Source organism: Benincasa hispida, chromosome 1, assembly GCF_009727055.1.
Source record: "Benincasa hispida cultivar B227 chromosome 1, ASM972705v1, whole genome shotgun sequence".
In the NCBI taxonomy this organism is placed as follows: Eukaryota; Viridiplantae; Streptophyta; class Magnoliopsida; order Cucurbitales; family Cucurbitaceae; genus Benincasa; species Benincasa hispida.
Window position 1 is genome coordinate 71016780 of NC_052349.1, and position 20759 is coordinate 71037538.

General features: G+C 36.9%; 1 protein-coding gene across 2 annotated transcripts; it reads right to left on the bottom strand.

Annotated features, from left to right (window-relative positions):
- Positions 1–10165: 10165 nt before the first annotated feature.
- On the bottom strand, positions 10166–19463 carry LOC120084904 (oligouridylate-binding protein 1B-like). Of its 2 annotated transcripts, none has more exons than XM_039040721.1 (12): positions 19215–19463; positions 17551–17612; positions 17071–17173; positions 16868–16944; positions 16720–16781; positions 16532–16619; positions 15388–15463; positions 15269–15299; positions 15006–15125; positions 14680–14762; positions 14275–14451; positions 10166–10888 (listed from the first exon to the last, which is right to left on the bottom strand). In XM_039040721.1, the coding sequence occupies exons 1-12, from the start codon at positions 19311–19313 to the stop codon at positions 10604–10606; spliced, it is 1263 nt and encodes a 420-aa protein (XP_038896649.1). In that variant the 5' UTR covers positions 19314–19463; the 3' UTR covers positions 10166–10603. The 2 variants fall into 2 exon arrangements, with proteins under 2 accessions (XP_038896649.1, XP_038896645.1); XM_039040717.1 differs by having other exon boundaries at positions 14680–14765; positions 19215–19462.
- Positions 19464–20759: the final 1296 nt, after the last annotated feature.

Consider the following 20759-nt stretch of genomic DNA (forward strand, 5'->3'; position numbering starts at 1 on the left):
GTTCAAAAACTCTCCACCTCGATCCAATCGAAGTGTTTTAATTCGTCTATCCAATGCGTTTTCAACTTCAGCTTTGAACTCTTTGAACTTTTCAATGGATTCAGACTTCTATTGCATAAGATAAACATACCTATACCTAGAGTAATCGTCAGTAAAATTGATAAAATACTCATAGCTACCTCGAGCTCGCACATTCATAGGACCACAAAGATCATAATGTACTAACTCAAGAGGCTCTTTGGCTCGATAACCTTTTCCAATAAAAGGTCGTTTAGTCATCTTACCCTCAAGGCAAGATTCGCACACCGGTAAAGAATTTTCTTCTAACTCACTTAGAAGTCCATTCTTCACCAATCTCTCAATCCTATTGAGATTGATGTGCCCTAAATGAAGGTGCCAAAGTTGGGCATTTTCTTTTGGAGAAATTCATCGACGTTTAGTTTGAGTTACAACATTTTTAAACAATCTGTGTTATGGAGGGAATTAATAGCTAACGGTCTTAGCACATATAAGTTATTTTCCAGATACACTGTACAAATATTAACACCATCTATATGAATAAATGCTTTATCCACATTAAATGAAATAGTGTATTTACATTGTAGTAAGCACTTTACAGAAATAAGGTTCCTCTAAGTTCAGGAACAATATATACATCATTCAAAATTAGAAACCTATTCTATAAAGATAACTAGATCCCTCCCACTGCCATAGCTGAGACAACATGTCTGATGCCTACTAGCATCGTCATTTCACCAGCCTCCAGCTGTCGCCAGGATCTAATCCCCTGAAAAGAAGAACAAACGTGATTTGTGGTGCCCGAATCAATTATCCTGGCAGAATCATCATTTTCCACTAAACAAGTTTCAAGTACAAGTAAATCATATTTACCTTTATCAGCCTTGGCCTTAGCCTTGGCGGCCTTCCTTTCCTTCAGCCAGCAAGGATAGTTCCCCTTTCAGTGTCCATCTTGGTTGTAGTGGAAACATTTTCCTTTTTCAACAGGCGGCGAACGCCTTCTTAGGGCGACAGGTGGCGGGTTAGCAAGCGTCTTCCCTTTTCCCTTACCACCCTTCTTCTTCTTCCCCTTGCAAAGTTAGAAGTAGAAGGTGCAGACTTCGTTCCTGAGGTCGAACCTGTATGGAACATCCTGAAAGATGAAGCAACATTTACTTCAGCTTTCTTCCTCTCCTTACTATTCAGTAAAGATTGGTAGGTCTGCAACTCGTTAAGGGGAATTGTAAGGTTGTATTTCACTTTGTTAAGAATCATATTACTAACAAAGTGCAGGAAGCTCTCCGGCAAAGAATGTAGGATTATGCTAACCTGGTTGCCCTCATCGATGGTAGACCCATTCAACTCTGCCACGTTGAAGTGGACCATCATGTTAAGCACATGTTCAAGAACAAAGGTGCCTTCTTCCATTTTGGAGTTGAATATATACTTAAGAGCCTCATGTTGGTGCTTTTCATCTGGTTGTCCAAACATTTCCCGCAGGGACTCCATGATCTGATGCGCTGAGACCATGGGCTCATGCTTCTTGACCAAGACTTCATTAAGACTTACAAAGATATAGGCTCGACTTTCTCATTCGCCCGTGTCCGTCGCTCATATACCTTCTGAACATTTCGATGGCCATTTGGAGTTGGAATAGAAGGACAGATCTGAAGGAAATCGAACTCAAGATTTCCATGAGCAGTGGAAAAACGATTATTCCAAATCACAGTCATAAATGAACATTACATTTACAGTCGAATAGAACAAGCAGAAATACAATTAATACAGAAATTACAAAATGAATAACTACGAATGCACAAAGGGAAAACTCTACGAACATTTGAAGATGCATCTCCATGCTTCTTTGCGCATGATCGCTCAAACAACAGCAACCTCGAACGCTCGATCTACACGACCGCAACACAGCACGAACACTTCGTGGTCGTCCTCAACGATCACCTCGGCCACGAACTCCCCAGCAATAGCACGAACGGCCTCCACAACACCTCAACAGTGTCGAGTTAAGTATGACACCACTAATAAGGCTTCCTTGGTATTCTTGGTGTGAAAATCCAGAGGGTGGGCTCTGTACGGACTTGGAATAAGGCAGATGAAGGAGGAAACACCGATCGTGTACATGACTGGGCAAGTGGGAGAGGCGGAGACCTATCGTATAGGTTGATGCCCAATCGTCTAGCAAAAGCTATGCGATCGTTTTGCTCATTGTTTAGCTCAGTTTATCGCCTACACACTACACGATCGTTTACTTTGGGCAAGGGATCGTCTAGCAAAAGCTATGCAATCGTTTAGTAAATATTGTACGATCGTTTAGCTTGTCCAAACTGTCGTTTAGTAAATCTATATTTATTTAACAACTCCGTGAGATTCTTTTTGCCGAGAGAAATCTCAAAAAACTTTTTATGAAAAATTTTCAACAGATACTAAAATTAGGAAAACCATTTTCCTTTTATCTCACAGTTATCATGAATCTCATAACCACCCACTCAATTGATTATTAAAAAAAAGAATTAATTATTCAATAATTAATATTATTATAAACATAAATGATAACCAACTTATCATACTATATTTATAACCTTAGTTTTAATATTTCATCTCATGAAACATATAAACCATAGTTCTTTTTCTATTCCATGGTACTTAATGTAAATCTCATTTACATCAATCCTCCACTAGATGTATCTCATACATTATACCGATTATATCATATATAATCAAAATACCTCTTGTTAATTTGAACATTTCAAATCAACACCAAGAATTGATTCTCAATTGAATCCATTGAGCTACCTAGGAGACCTTATGGACCTGTAGCTCGATGCTCCAATGGTACATGAATAACAGACTAAACTCTTTAGTCAATGGATCCACCATCTATTAATTGTCAGGCACTCCACTAAAGACCGACAGCTGAACTCTCCCTACCATAGATATATTATGTGTCCATCTTAACCAATTAGTAGTGCAACAACCTTTCACAGATCGCTCGTAAATACAGCTTGGCCAATAACCGTTATGTTTCTGTAGTTACACCTAACTCCTTAAGTACCACCAATCTCTCTAATGAACATAAGTCATAGTTCTACTATGACTGAGTCTTCTCTTCCAAAGAGAAGCTGTGGCCACTATGTTTAAGTCCCGGAATCAGCCCTTAAGGGAGTAATCTCTCTACCTGCTTCAGGAAAAGAGTGAATTCCATCTTGTGGATTGAGTTCCCAGCTCTAGATCAGATAAGTCCCCAAAAAGGTAAGCATGTTGAGTTGGCAATCTAGCCACTCTCACCCATTATAATCAAATGACCGCCCTCAAAGGCAGAAGTTCCCAAAACACTCAGGATTGAGGTCGTGTCACCTATGGTCGTTTAGGTGAGATGCAAGTCTTTAGTATCAATGGCGTTATATACAGAGTGTAATCATCTCGTGGTCCAGATCTTATAAAAACTCTTTGTATAGGACACCCCCGCTCGCACGTCTCCACATGAATGGTCAGGATCTACCATCTGTAGTAGTTTACAATACTTGCGAACCTCTACAAAGCGGCCCGTATTCATAGTGTCACCAGGATCAGGTATCCAACCTTAATCCTTATACTGCAGACCTATTTAGGTTATCACTTAAGGCATGATCCACTTTTATATCACATATACATGCTTAAGTTCACATAAGATAACCAAAGAGCTTTGTTTATTGGATATGAGTAAATGCTAGAATTAAATAACACTTATTTTATTCATTAAACAATGTGTATGTTTACAAAACAACGAGACTCCGGGAGAATTAGGACACCAATCCCAACAAGACCTTCGTTAGGGCAAACATGAGATCCTCGATGATTAGTATCGTCATGATCATGTGTTTCCATGTTGAAAAGTTATCGCCAGTTAATTTCTCGGTGCTAAGCAAAGCTAATGTGGCCATGGCCATTTTCAAAAGATTGTTGCTGAAAAACGAACAGAATTTTTATTGGATTTTGCTAAACCATATTTTAACCAATTAACTTTGCAAAACAGTTTCAAGTACCTAAGTGTAAGACTTCTATTTTGCAATGATGTCCCAGCGAGGCAGGACAAACGTCATCGGTGGGGTGATCAGATATCCCTTTGTTGGGATGAGACATTCTCAACCATTAGGAAAAACCAAATCTTTGAATTGAACCTAACAGCCACCATTTATTCGATCCAGAACTATTGACCTTTAACAATTCCGCGTAAGTGTGACCCCTAACTTTCGGTGCCAGAGTCTCGCCCTAATGAGCCCACCGTAGGAAGAAGCAGATTAGGACAAGAGACTAAGTTACCTTGTCCTCTTACAGGAGATCAAATAAAGAAACGTGCAAAACTATCATCCTATAGGGGAACACTCTCAGGGTGCCTCGAGGCGATGCGCAGAAACTTTATTCAATCCAACGAGGGAGACCGAGGGATTTGTTATCGCACTTTCCGCTCCCATTTACTATGAACACTCTCTCCATCCACCTTAATATTGACCTACCCAAACACCATCCTTTAGGGGGACACTCCCAAGGTGCCATGAGGTCGAGGGTAGATCTCACAGTGTGGACTATATAGGAGAAACGTGAAAAGTTTAAGTGAAGCATCATATGCCCTAAGTACCTCCCACTGAATGTTTTACCTAGGGGTTCATTAACCTAGAAAATCCGGCTACTGATTTTAGTCTAAGTCATCTTTTTAAGTCCATTCATAAACAACTTTTGTCTATGAATTATGAACAAGTTCAAGTAGTCACATTTAAATACTTTAATGGATTGTCCTAAACTTGCATGCATGCGTCAAATCTATCTAATTCATCTTTCCAAATAAATTCTCAGGTAGGGGTGTTACGTTTCCATCAACTTAAATACCCCAGCCTAGACAGAACCCACCTTAGTTAAAAGGTCCCTTATAGATAGATTTGCTACACTTTAACCTTTTATTAGTCAATTTAATCCTATTAAACTGATTAAAAGATTAAAGCCTAAGGGTTGCTAATCATATTAGAACCGTGATCTTAGATCTATGTTATCCAAGTTTTAAACATTTTAAAACCATGAATTAAACCTAAGTGAGCATGCATGTCTTTCTTATTGCTTTTAGTTCTAATTTCTCTTTAACCATTAAAAAGAAACAACTAAAACACATTGCGCATAACTAGGTGTTTATAACGCTTATAAAGAAACTATGTGTCATGCTTCATGCAATGTTCGGTCATTACTATACATAACTTTTATATATAAGCGTAATAACCAAGCAAACATGCTTTCCATACACCCTTATACTAGAACAATTATAATATAAATATGATGCATGTCAATGCTTTTTATGCATGCATAAATATAACTCTTCTATTATATGATGCATGACCATGCTCTTACATAATTAAATCATGCTTCTCTAAATTATAACATTTACAATAAAGAGATGATGCATGACCAATACATACCCTAAGGTAGGATTTACTATATGTGCATATCATATGACGTATAAATAACCATACACCTCATGTAATAAATCAAGGATTAATGGACCGGGATGAACCTTTACAAAATCGGAATGAAATAACTCTATCTATTACATTTTTCATCGAGCAAACCGGTTCACAGGCGGCGGGTCTTGAACTGCCAGGAGAACTCCATCGTTTAGTAAATGCCACAGGTAAACGATCACTTAGCGCACACTAGACAATAGCGCAAAAGCTAAATGATCGCTTAGACGACAACGAGGCTGCGAAGCTTGATCGTCTAGACGATCGTTTAACGTGGCGAAAGGTAAACGATTTACTGTGCAATACTCCGCAATCTTTTAGTCAGACGATGTCTAGTGCGCACGCGCATTAAATGACACCCGAGCATGCGATACTCAGTGATCACTTACCCCATCGTCTACATGACCCGATCAACCCTTGATCATCTTCTTCCTCGAAGAATAGCAACTCTTGCTCCGAACTTCTTCACGAACGACTCAAGACTCAAACTGACTTTGGATTACAGACTCGATAGCAATTAATTATGCCCAAAAATGCAGGGGTCTTTACAATTAACCGAAAATGCAAGAGAATTAATCAAACCAAAGTTATATCCCAGACAACTCCATTATTCCACACATCCACAAACAATTTAACAATTAAACAGAGAGCAGATATGCACCCACCGCAAATGTATATGCAAATTGTTGCATCAATGAAATTGGAATATCAAAACCTGACTCTGATACCAATTGAAGGAACTCTTAAACAAGAGTATCCATGAGTCGTTTTGGATCTTTCCTATTTCATTGTGACCGAATTACCATACACACATTCTAACAAACGATATGCATTGTAACACTAATTATCGGCATGCTTTAACAATTAAAATACAACAAATTGAGTGAGTTTATATACCAGTTGAAGACAATCTTCACTCGAACTCAATCCAGCGGAAGCGACTTCTCTACAGTTCTTATCACCGAACAATCAGTCGCCTAACAGCACCACGATCGTCTACACGAACGGCAGCACACGAACAAGTAACAACCGGGGATAACACCACCACTTGAAGCCTTTGGTATTCTTGGAGTGAGAATCCAAAGAGTGGACTTTGATGGAATTGGTAAAGGGAGGAGGAAAGGACGATCATGTAGAACGAACAAGCAAGTGGGAGATAGTAAGTGACTATCGTATAGTCGAGTGCTTGTCACTTAGAGAAAGGTACACGATCGTGTAGGTTTTACTAAGCGATTATCTAGTAAATAGTAAGCAGTCGTTTAGATCAGCTTGGCACGCTAAGCGATCATTTAGAAATCGCGTGCGATCGTTTAGTACGCGGGTGTGCAATCGTTTAGGCGATAGGCGCTATTGTATAGGTTCTCAACTAAGCGATCATGAAGTTTCCACACCGTGAGCGAATTTTTCGAACTTTTTACAAAATGAAAACAATGTTCATTTTATTCTTCAGTTACAATAACCGAAATCAATCTTCCCACTTACGCACGATTTAGAAGAAATTCCTGGCCAATTATCTCATAACCGCCTATTTAAATAAATAATGATTATAATCATATTATATTCTTAACATATAGTTTGATATCATATATCTACTATAGAAATTTCTCCTCTACTTGATATAAATCATATTTATATCTAATTTTCTCCAAAATAATGTATCTTATATATTTAGTCAATTATATCATATATAATTAACTAGTTCAATTATATCATATATAATCGAACTCCCTCTTGTCAATTTGAACATTTCAAACTGACCCAAAAACTGATTCTCGACTTTATCCAAGCTACCAAAGGGACCTTATGGACCTGTGGCTCCAAGCTCCAATGGTACGTGAATAGCTGACTAAACTCTTTAGCCACGAGATCCACCATCCGTTAACTGACAAGCATTCCACTAACCAATCATGAGTACGATGATCCTTCACATATGCTCGTAAGTACACCTAGGCCAATTTACCGTTTTGCGCCTGTAATTTATTTCACTCCTTTAGTACTACTGATTCCTCTAATGAACAATACAATATAGTCCAACTATGTGTGAACACCTCTCGGGCTAAGAGAAGGTGTGTGACGCCACATCGTTCAAGTCCTGGAACCAGCCCTTAAGGGAGTCATCTATCTACTTTCTCCTGCTTCGAGGAAGAAGTGAATTCTATCTTGTGTAGCTGAGTTCCCAGCTCCCAAATTCGACGAATCCCCAAAATGATAGGTTTAAGTCAGCGACCTGGCCACTCGCACCCATGAAAATCAAAGGATTGCCCTTAATGGCAGAAGTTCCCAACTCACTCAAGATTGAGGTCATGTTACCTATGGTCATCCTAGTGAAGTGAAGTCATTGTCACGAACGGTGTTATATAATGAGATGTTAACACTTCGTGATCAGGTCTTATACAAACTCTTTGTATAGGATGCCTCCGCTCGCATGTCCCCTACACGAATAATCAGGATTAGACCATCTATGACAGTCACAACACTTGTGACCATTCCACAAAGCGGACCGTATCCGTAGCTTTATTAGGATAAGGTTTCCCTCCTATATCCACATACTACAAACCATTTTGGTTATCACTTAAGACATGATCCACTTGTATGTCACCACATACATGCTTAAGTTACATACAGATAACTAGAGATTTTAGGTTTATTGGTTTGTGGTAAAGTAAATAAAACAAACAACTAAGCAAAATCAAGAAGTGAAGTAAAATATCATATATTATACATCACAAGCGTTCATACAAACTGTTTACAAACTACAAGACACGAGACTTTAAGGCATCAACCCCAACACTTTCGTTTCAGCAAAGTCCTCACCTTAATGTCTCGGCCTTCTCCAATGTTGATTGGGCATCAAACATTGATAATAGAAAATCGGTCATTTCTTACTGTGTGTTTGTTTGAGTCAATTTGGTTTCTTGGACTTCCAAGAAACAAACCATTGTTGCAAGGTCCAATACAGCTACTGAGTCTTGGCTCAAGCATCCTCTGAAATCATTTGGCTTCAACAACTATTGGATGAAATGGGTACGAGATCAAAGCAGAGACCAATCCTTTGGTGTGACAACCTCGGTGTCGGTGCCCTAGCTGCGAATCCATTGTTTCATTCTTGGACCAAACACATAGAAATCAATGTTCACTTTGTAAAGGATCGGGTAGTCAAAGGCAGCTTGGAGTTTTTCTATGTTCCTACAACAGATCAACTTGATGACTGTCACACAAAGCCTCTCTTCCATTCACAATTATATCTTCTTCACAACAAACTTGGTGAGGTTGAACCAACCCCAAGTTGGGGGAGGGATACCAAGCAAGCTGGAAGAAGTCAAAAATCAGATGTACCAACTCCTCACAAGGAATGCCACAACAGACCACAAACCCATATTTGAAAGAATGATCTAGTTATACAATTTGTTACAAAAGATTCTTATTCTCTCATTCTGTTATTGACCATATTTATTTTTTATTATTATTATTCTTTGTTTGTTATGCCCTAAAATTAGGACTCCTTGTATATTTAAGGGCCATGGCTGCATCTAAATAATATAGAAGAAAGCACCCTAAGAAAATCCCTCAATTCGAGCTGCATATCTTTGAGTGATTTCGTCAATACCAGAAATATGACAAAATTAAAAAAAAAAATTATGATAATATGAGAAGCACTTCCATGATAATATGAGTAATTGTGTGGTAAGCATGATCACATTAAAAAGTTATCTCCAACAAAATTAGTTCCATAATCTCATGATCTCTTTCTATCTCCATTGAGGTATTGCTACATTAATAGAGATTTAGATGATTTACTTTATTGTATTGATTATTCAAAAATCATAATTCTAAGGCGTATTTTGTGTATTTATGGTACATTGATCCTTTGCTGCAAATGAAGACAAATAGAGATCTCTCCCTTTTTCCCATATGATTTCGTGGCTGCATTTCCCTACTCGACTAAGTTTTTTTTTTTTTTTTTTCTTTTAATCATCATTGAGCGAGAAGCTATGGTGGATGTTGTTCATGGTAAAGGTAGAAGAAGCTGAAACAGACGAATTAACAAACAAAATTGAATGTGTCCTCCAATGACATCGATGATAGATTGGGGAACTAGAAAATGACAATTGCTGGCGGTAGCGAGAAGGTAGATGTAAGAGGTGATGATTTCATAAACAAGTTCAGGTAGTAGGTGAAGTTGCAGGGACTGAAATCATTTGGTTGTAGGTGACTCAAATGGTAAACATGGTGCCTATTTGCCCTGAAATAAATGGTAATCTAATTCTTCCATTAAGTATAAACAGAGAAGTAACCTAAAATGAACATTGTATAAAAATTTATGGACTAAGACGAACATTATAAAAGTTGAAGAGCCAAGATAGAACAAAGTTCAAAATTCAAGGGTCAAAAGAGTGTATAAACCTAATTATGGTCATAATATATATATATATATATATATATATATATATATTTAAAGCAAATCGAGTCCTTCCATTTAAGCGAACAGTAGTAACCAATTGAACTGTGCAACTTTCTTGATTAAATTGAGTCGTGTAAGTAATTCATTATTACATTGAAGGGTTATTTCAAGAAATTTGTTACTTAATAGTAATATCATCAAACTAAAATGGTCGATAATCTACTTCGAGGTTAAAAATTAAAAACAAAATATACACAATCAAATATAAGCACAAAAATCAGAAACGTCAATTAATAAGAGGCCAATCTTGGCAGTACACTCTGCTTTCTCTTCTAGCTCTTTTTGCACACTCTTTTATTGGGAGCAGAAGGCTGTGGTTGATTAATCAGTTAAATATGTTCTGTATTATGTTGTTTGTAACAAGATTTTCGTTCAAAAAGAAGACGAAATATCAAATTACTTTCTGATTGATCAACAAGCTTCCTCTAATGCCCATAGCCACTGCCCCTGGCCCCAATGACACTAAAAAAAGAAAATAGGTGTAACAAACATACTTTCCATTTGTAGGTGCAAAAGAATCTGATCACCAAAAAGAAGGAAAAACTCAGATATAGAAGACGCACTGAAGACTGATAAACTCAGAAAAAAGTCGGAGGATATAAATAGATTTCATCAAATAAAAGCAAAAGCTTAGCCATATTTACTACTGGTAGTACATAAGTTGCTGTGCTGCAACGTTCTGGAAGCCACCATCATATAAAGCTTGGCTAGCTGCAGCTGCACCCATTCCCATTGGTGCCTGTTTCATAGGATGATGCCCTTGAGGGTGCATAAGTGCTGCATGGACACCACCCATCTTGCTTATTGCTAGTTGCCGCTCATAAGCCAAAAGGTCAGTTGCTGAAAGGCCAGGAGTGGAAGCAACTGCAGGTAGTGGGAGTGGATTGGATGCTGTTCCTGGTGGTGTGGGTTTGCTACCCCAAGAGCACTGCAATAAGAATCAAAAACCAACTGGGTTATTTCCTAAATGAACTCACAAGTTCCTAGCCTCTTTACCAATCCTCATGTTTCTTTTCTATTTCGAATCTGAAGTACCAAACAGCAAAAATGTTTTCAGATATTATTAAAAATGGGGAGTAGATAACAAGGAGATATCCCAGTAGTAACTAGTAAGCCTGGAAAGAAACAGAGTTTCAAGATGTGTGAAAAAGACAAAAGAGAGAACGAAAGCTCCAGCCCAGCTAAGGGAGGTTTAAAAAATTCCTACAATTAGAGAAAATTTCATAGATAAACAAAACATTTCAGAGAATAGCGTACACTCCAGTAGTTCAAATAATTCTAGCTGACCACGGAGATGGAGCCCTCGTAGCAGTTGGAGAACAAAACTACAAGTGGTCTTTGGGAAGCACCAACTTAAGAACCTTTAGTCTGACAATTCAAGTGAAATTAGGCCACCAATCTGCAGGGTTTAGGCAATATTTGGCCAAAAATATTTTCTCCAAAGAGCTACCTTTTCTACAGAAAATTGCCATCTTGGTTAGAAATATCTGGGTATTTTGGACAAAATCTCCAAAACCTATTCAACATGGGAGGATGGGGCAAGAGGCATTTTTCCAGTTATGGGAGCTTATGATGGGATTGTCCCCATCCCAGAAGCTCTGAAGAAATTTCCCAACAGTGGAGATGACTTTTCTCGGCACCTTGGAGAGGAATGTGGAGTAAAATGGGAGGTTTTAGAAGGGAGAATAAGGGTGTACCTACCACCAACCTATATCAATGGTTGGTCTCCAAAAGGTAATGTATTCGAGGCCCATTTGATGCCTTATTCCCAAAAGAATTGGAAGCCTAGAGTGTGAGAGGCAACAAACCAAAAAGAGTTGGAATCCACCATCTCCGTCCTTGAGACTCATGATACTTTGCCTCCTGACGATTTCCTCACTGCAAGTTGTCTCTTCAACTGAGTTTTAAGGAATTTCTTTTTAAGAAGGATTAATTTCATTGATTGATAAATCGGGAGAGTAAAACTCCACTCACCTATGGGTGAATTACAACAAAGCTCTCCAATTTGAAATCAAATAAGATAAGTTATTGTGAACAAAAGATTGATTAGTTTTACACTAAAAGAAAGCAGTAGTAAGAACCATGTCATATCTATAAAAAGATCAAAAGATGAGGCAGTATCTTTGGAAAGGCGACCATTTCATTCACCCCATAGATGCTAGAAAAATGCCCGAATGAGAGCCAACCATAACACCGTTCAAGAATCACAAAAAGATGACCCACCAAAACATAAGCAAGTAGATCAAAACCGTTGTTAGGGAACAACAAAAACTGACCAAGAACTTCTGAAACAATGAGCCAAAAAACGAGCTCCAAATGGGTAATGTATAAAAGGTAGCCAGAAAACTCAATGCTAGCTTTACACATAATGCACCAAGAAGGGGACAAGTGCATATAAGGCATTCGTTTTTGCAACCTATCTACAGTGTTAATGGCTCCAATACTAAGTTCCTAATGAAAATTTTTAATTTCCATTGGATAGGGATCCTTCTAAATCATCGTATAAAGAACTTTCAAAAGAGGATCTGCAATTCCCACCAGATCCTCCATAAGCAATTTAACAGAATAATGCGAGGAGCAAAATACCAAGTCAAAGAATCAAGGAATGAGTTCTGAGCTTTAAGGGATATTCTGAGTTTGTTGAGAAAAGTGTAAAGGGGAAGAGTTCTTGAGAGGCTATGGCACTGATTTTGCTGAGAAGAAGTTCTCTTTTGAACATTCCCAAAGGTGAAGTATTTTCTAAGATGGTCCTTGTGAAGCTTCAACCTCATCATAAAGAAGTGCCCGGACTAATAAGAATCTGGGAGAGATTTCCACATTTGATCTACGTGGGGAAGAAAATCCTCGTGATTCAACCATAAATTTTCAAACTTTAGAGAATGGGTAATGGGATGAAGTTATTCATTCTAACAAAGAAATATGGAGGGCAGGGGTTGTTTAGGGATGAAAAAAGACTATGAAGGGGAGCAAGGTAGCTGAGAAAGAGCTTTAGACAGGAGGCCAAACCATGAATTGACCCTCCAGCCAGGACAATCAACCAATGGGTGAGGCAGAAGAATCGTTCTTTACAATCTCAGTGACAGAGCCCCCTTTTTGGGTAGATGTTTTCTCAACCCACAGAACATGGGAATCAGAATGGAACTCTCTACACAAATTCTGTTTTTTGGGGGGGGGAAGAAGAACAGTTACTAATACAAGACGGAGAGTGCAGTCCAGTGAATGAAGTGAATGAAGACATTCAGTATGTTATCTTCACTCAGTTCAGAGAACTTGGCGTTGCCACCTTATAGGGCTTTATAAACTTCAATGAATAATGAGAGATTGAAGAGAAAGGTCGCAGAGAAGACCAGAGGGATGGGGACCAGGGGGGTCCATCAAGAGCCGATGGGGGAAGGATGGTCACCATTAGTACAATTATTCACCAGATAATTTCTGACGGGAATTTCCAGGGGATCATAGAAGATTGTAGATATATTAACAACTTGGAAATTCGAAAGTTGTAATTGAAAATGAGAGAAAATTTGAAGTTTGCTCGACCCTTGATTAAACTTTGTTAACTTTTCTCCCTCAGTAGACGGCTATGCATTTTATGTATCTGAAAAATTGTAAACAGAAATGTGCACCTAAAACGGAGCCCAACTGTTTTATTTTCAGGTGGGCAATTACACCAGTTCAGACCCAAATCTATGGAATATGGACTGTCAGATCACCAGTGTTGTGGGCTCCTTCCGTTCAACGAAGACTAATATGATGATTACCATACAAAAACTTCACTGTCAACTAATATGATGACTAATATGGAAAAGTGGCATGCGGTCCATATTTTATTAGTCTTCCCGATGGACACAATTTGTGGAATAAATTGTATGTAACTCTTCATAAGTTGTGTTTCTTCAAGAATGATTGCATTGTTTCATAAATAACCAAATTGAAGAAAGGACACAACTATTCGAGTGGCCACGAATTAGTCTAGTTCTTCAATTTGATTTCTCAACGTTTTTCATAGAATCTTTCTTCCTTAAAAATTTTCTCCATTTCAAAATTTACTGAAGTTCAATATATCCACAAAGTTTAGTTTGATGATATTGTGGACGTGGTGCTACTTCTATAGGAAAAGTAATCTGTTATATTCTGAGAGACAATTACTATCTAAACTCAGACACTAGGGTGAGTAAATTTGTCTTGAGGAGACAATGTGAAATCGTTTTGCTCAGATATTTTCTTGTATATGAATGTTGTGGTTTTATGTGTTTTGTTTATCCAGTAACAATTAGCTGTAAGAGAGTAGCTTCACCATATAAAGCAGAACCATACCTTTATTTGTCTACCACAAAGAAAAGACCGAGTATTTCCCATCTGAATAGCCAGAGCTGCCTCAGCATGAGTATTATACCTTACAAAACCAAATCCTTTATCCCGCTGAATTCGGACTTCCTCAATGACCCCAGCACCAAGAGAATGAAAATGGCGATGTAGATCAAGTTGAGTGACCTGCAGATAAGAAAATTATTGATTCCCAATGAGATAGCTAGGCCTATGCGAACTATGATATATAGGAGAATTTTATCGAACATCCTCCATACAAAATAGGATAACACCCCCAAACATCTTTTCCGCTATATATGAGGTCTTATAAAGAGTCATCCGTTCTAGTGCACATTCTAAGTGCATGTTAAAGAGAAAAATGGTTGGATCATGCAATAGTGAAAGTAGTTTTACCTCGGGAGCAAGATTGCCCACGTATACAGTAGTATATTGAAGGTTGTTCTCAGGAGCCTCATTATTTACAGACTCTTTACCATCTTCTGCACAATCACAGCGATGAATATAAGCTTTTCAGATCTTACTCTAATAACAAGGTCACAGAGAACCAAATTTCACACTTGCACAGAAACGGTTTCCTTCTGCTTGTAAGTCAAATAAATGAATCACATTTAATTTTAGGGTGTTAAAATAATAGCAAAAGTACGAGTCTCTGCAGTAACTGGAGAAATAAAAGAAGGCCATATGCATGATACGTGGTCCAGGATCTGTACAAAACTCACCAGATGATCCGTTTGATAGTTCTACCACACTTTTGGTATCTGAGCTCTGTTTATCTTCATTCACTCCAGCACCTTTGGCTGCCCAGTTACAACGAATCTGTCTACTCCCCAGCCACTTACCTGAGTGGAAAAAATATACAAGACCAATAAGTGGTCAGATTAATAAGTTGCAAGCATAAGTCCATCACAGTAACTAAATCCCAAAAGACATTACAAGGGTTGGCAGACAACCATTAATGAACAAGATAAGAACCAGAACATACCAGTTAAGTCATTTATTGCATTTTGAGCTTCCTGAAAGAAATGCATCAAAATGTTCATTCTTCAGAACAAAATTAAAGAACGAACAGTTAGCAGGGGCACTGAGAAATAAATTCAAAACCTGCTGGTTTCGGAAGGAAACAAATCCAAACCCTCTTGAGCGCCCAGTCTTCTGATCCCACATAACCCTTGCATCTCTGAAATTAGCAAAACAGTGGTAAAGATGCACTTGTCCATGAGACTTGATTGAAAACTCATTTTTTCAGTCTATCAATGAATCTTAAAAGGATGATATTTTCAATGGTACAAGAAAAAAGTTTGTCAGGAAGAGTGAGGCATTAGTTTGGAAGAGATAAAAGTTTCATTTTTGGGATTGATCAGACAGGTTATTTCAAGGATTGTTGGAAAGGAAACTGTCATCCTTTTGTTTTTTTAGATTTTCCTTCCAGCTTTGGGTTTGCTCGAGTCTCAACTTTATATTTGCAGTATATTTTCCAATTAGAAATTTTGAAATTATTGGCATTCTAGATTTCACAGGATTGGAAGGTCTTTGGTTCATCTCATCTAAAGCTTCACTGAAAGGGTTGGCCAGATAGAATCCACCATTTTTTATTTTTTTTTTGATATCAGTGAGTGTGTGGGCCAGCGCGCACACACCTCCAGTTATCTAACGAGATAACCCGCCTGATCCTACAATATTTGGGAATCAATAAAACTCGTAAGATATTAAATCCCAGGTAGGTAGCTACCATAGATTGAACCCATGACCCCTTAGTTCTTTATCAAGGAGATGTTACCTTATTTACCAATAGGCATAGAATCCATCATGTTCAAAAGGCTACTGAGCTCCTAAGAGGAAAGAAAGTTATGGTTTCTTGTTTGTCAGCTACCCAAGTCAGGATTGAAATCATTCGATTTTGTTGAGTTTAGGTGTTCTGTTATTGGATTTTATTGGGGAAACTGTTTTTCTACATACTCCAAGAGGAAGCTTAATTTGTAATCTTTCCAGTTTCCATAGTTCCCATAAAAATTTAAGTTTCCAAGATATATATACGTGTGCACGCAAGTGTGCATATATCTATATAACTTTTTTAAAAAAATTAATAATCTCAACAACTCTATGATAAAAAAAATAAATAAAAAAAAAAAAAAAACACACATACACACAATTAATCTTATTTTCTAATAGTTAGGGAGCCATTAAATGAATAGCTCAAGAAGGAAGATGAGAAATGATGTTTAACATTCAAAGAGAGTATGCTTACGAGCAACTGGAGTAAGCAGAAAAGCATGCAAACAACATAGCATCAGTGACTTCAGGGCTAAGATCGCCAACAAAAATGTTGAAATGACCTGCACAAAGAAACAAAATCTAATGATTATGGAATTTTGTTATGATTAAAAAAACCATCATAAAATCAGTAAATGGGATAATGATCATTTAAAGTCCAACCTGATGTGTCTTCCCTCTGGCTACTAGCATATGCCCAGTTAACTTTGATAGGCTGCCCAAACCTGCAACATACATAATATGTTCGAGATGATACTGCAAAATAAGAAGACTTAATAAAAATTTATACATATCTTCTCGTTCTACTCACAAATGCCTCCCATTGAGTGATAAAATAGCCAGGGCAGCTGATCTGCGATCAAAGTAGTGGACAAATCCATAGGATGACTACAAAAAGCAGAGGCAACACGGGTGTAGGTCAGTATGATAATGAGCTTAGAACATAATAAGCAATTTCCAACAAGTCCAATACTCGAGTTTGAAGAGGGATAATATGCACTGCAAAAGACAAACCTTCTCCTTTCTTACAAGCTTACAACCTTCAACGGGGCCAATACTACCAAAAACCTCTTGAAGAAGTGGTTCTGTTACTTGTATATGGATGTTTCCAACATATCTGAATTATTCAAAAGCAATTATGCAATAAATCAAATGGAAGTGACAAAGAAGGGTCAGAGATGCAACAACTGAAGATTATCAACAATTCAACAATATACCTCATAAATTTGGTTAAAGTGCACAAACTATACCTATCATCATTATTGAAATGATTCACGGAATAACGAGTATAGGATTTAATCGCAAACGAGAAACTAATGAAACTAATATTGTAAAAGAAATATTTTCAATGGCATACTAAAAAGAGAATGATAACACGGCTTTATAAGATCCCGCAAGAAATCAAACTAAAAGCAAAAAAATATAAATTAAATTACATTAAAATAGAATGAAAAGTATAATTAAAAAAATGCATGGTAATATCCAAATACTCACACACTGCGGCAAGTGCTTGCATCAAAACCAGGAGGTAGATTTCCACTAGGAATTGGCTCAATCTGCAAAAAGAAAGGGCAAAAGAAAAATGAGAAGAATGTCACGGCAGAAAACGACCTGGAACTGAAGGATTTCAAAATGGTTCCATGAGGTTTTCCTAACTAATCCTGAGAGGTTAAAAGATGCTACTTCTTGTACGCAAGAAAAATAACCTGATGTAAAGCAAATTGAATTGCATTTTTAAGTTTTAAGTTATAACTGTAAACATATATTTTTCACGAATTTTGGAAGGGTGAACAATAATAACTAACCGCTGTATTAGTTATGTTCTGTTTTTAGTTGTTATTTAATTGTTAAGCAGATTGTTACTTTTTCTTTTTAAATAGTCTTGTATTCTGAAGATTATTTTAATGAGAAGAACCCTCTCTAGCCTACGAGAGATTATACAAACAATCCAAACTAGTCCAAGTAAATGCACTTTCAATTTTCAAACCATTCGTTTAAATAGTTGAAAAGTGTAAGCTTAGATAAACGAATTACTAAAATAAAATGGAAACAAGACAAACATTTATCTTATTCACTGAATAGGAAGTAGGTATAACATAATATTTAACAAAATAAGAACAAATTAAATTTATTTCATCCTTCTTTGTTTGATACCTCTATAACTTTTCATAGAATGTATTTGATGAGTTAACTACTGAAAATATAAGCTTTCTATTTGTAGAGAAGAAAGCTGTGAATGTTGAACCATCTAACCAAAATACGATAAAAAATTGAAACTATTGCCAGCTAATTAACTTGAATGGTTGTATGGCGAATTAAACCAAGGGTTCTATCCTGTTGTTGTTCTCTCAAGTTTCCAAAATTCCTTTCATGGTACTTTCCCGACTAGAAGGTGATTATACTGAGTCCTCGTATCCATGATAGAAAGGTTGGTATATAAAATAAAAATATCATATATATTGTTTAGAACACTGCACAGGGAAGCAGTTCAATCATCGTTCCTATGACGACTACTAATAACATTTCCTTTCTATATATCCTTGAGTATACAGGCCAACTTGTATGCACCCTAACTAATCTCACCGAACAACTCTCCTAACTCTACGAAAATTGGGTGCCTAGAAAATTCATGATAACTGCTAATAACATCATCAGAAATGAATCGTATCATAATTCAGATGTTATCTCAAACTTATAGCCAACTGGAAAAACCAATTTTATTAGAACTTAAACTATTATCAAACATCCAGACATCGATAAGTAATTAACAATTTGCCCAAATTAGGAAAACAAAATGAAAGAAGAATATAAGACTATAATAGCTTTGGCCCCTTCCATGGGAATTCATAGCTCCGCCCTGATGGATACGATACCGCACTTGGTAATGTGAAGTGAAAATGAAACTTGATGCAACATATCTTAAAAATGCAGGATCTCCTTCAATTTGTCAATAATTTAAGAGTCAAAACCCGAAACAAAAAAATGAGAAGCTAAAACTACCCACTAAGGCTCGAATCAAGCTAACCCTCTTCCGGTTGTTCTAACAAGAAGCAATCGAGCTCAAAATCAACAGGGAAAAGGGAAGAATCAAATGAAAGAACATAAATCGGTGGTAAAAACTAAAAGGAAGAAACGATAAATGGGAAGAAGCTTGGAACCTGGGGAGGAGCTAAGAGGCCAGGATGATAGAGAGATTGCTGCTGAAGAAGAGCTTGCTGCATCAAAGCTTGCTGTTGCTTCAGCCTCTGATGCTGCATTTTTCTTTTTTGTCGCTCGGATTTATGGTCTTAAATTGCAGTAATTTTCCGACAAAGCGATAGATTAGGGCACTGGTCTGGAACGAGGCTCGTGTCAACGACCTCGAAAAAATGGGAGAAGAGAGAGGCCTCTCGAGCAAGTTTTGAGTGGCTCCTAAAAAAGAGAAGTTTTATTGTGTATTTCTTGTTTCTGCTGTCAGTTTGAATCAGCCAATCATAGGCTGACACTCAACCTCCTTGAGCAATAAAGTCCACACAAGAATTGTTACCGTGAATTATTATTGTTATGATTATTACCATTTAGTAATCATTTCTATATTTTAGATGTGATATATAATAATTATGCTATTATTTTGGAAAAACCTTTTTTTTTTTTTTTTTGCAAAATTAATGAAAAAAATGTTCACCGAAATTTTCAAATATTATATTTTGTTTTAATGGACTAAATAACTTTAGAATAAAATTAATAAGGGTACGATTGGTGATTTTAAAGTAGTAGAAATTACTTTAAAAAATCTTTTTAATCCTTCAAAATTAATTTTAATGGGATAAAATTGATTGGATTTTATATCTTAAAACTCGTATTTTGTAAACTAAAAACATATTATATTTTCAATAAAGATGTTATTGACGTTTATTCAATAAAATTGTTGTTGAATATATAAATTGCATTTGTTAAGACTAAATCCAATAAACTTAAAGATTTATGGCTATAATATAAATACTCGAATTTTATGTGAAGATATAAAAGTGGATCAAGTTTAGGATACCTTATTCTGGTAACACCATCAGATGAGAACTACTCTATAGTTGTTATAATCGTTGTAAAGTGCTACAAACAAAGTGATCCTAATTCATTCATATAGAGACATGTGGAGTGGGGGTGTCCTATGCAATGAGTTTGTATAAGATCATACCATGAAATAAGTCACTCTTACTTGTTTACTTGTTTAAAGACTGACTATTTCAAAGCGATTACCTAGGTAACTTAACCTTAATCCTAAGCTAAATATGAACTCCTATTTATTCAGCATTATCCTTAGATTTGCATGAGTGAGGGTTGACTCAATGCATAAATAATTGGGGACATAGGGTACAAAATGGAATTCACTCCTACCCGCTTTTAGGGTTAGTAGAGAGATTTATCACAACTATAGAAGAATTTCAATATTGGACTCAACTTGTTCCCTTAAGTGCTAACTTCGGGTCTTGAACAAGGGACTCCACTCTCTTATTGGCCCGAGAAAGACTTAGTTTGGTGATTGGACCAAAAAGAAATTGTTCATTAGAGGATCAGTGGGACTTAAAGAACAAGAGGTAATCTCGGGGGTAAAATAGTTATTGACTTAACCGTTATTACGAACAACCTGTAGAGGGTTTACTTACCAATTATGGTTATATCAAGTTGACACAATATATCTACAATGAAGAGAGTGCAACATTGGG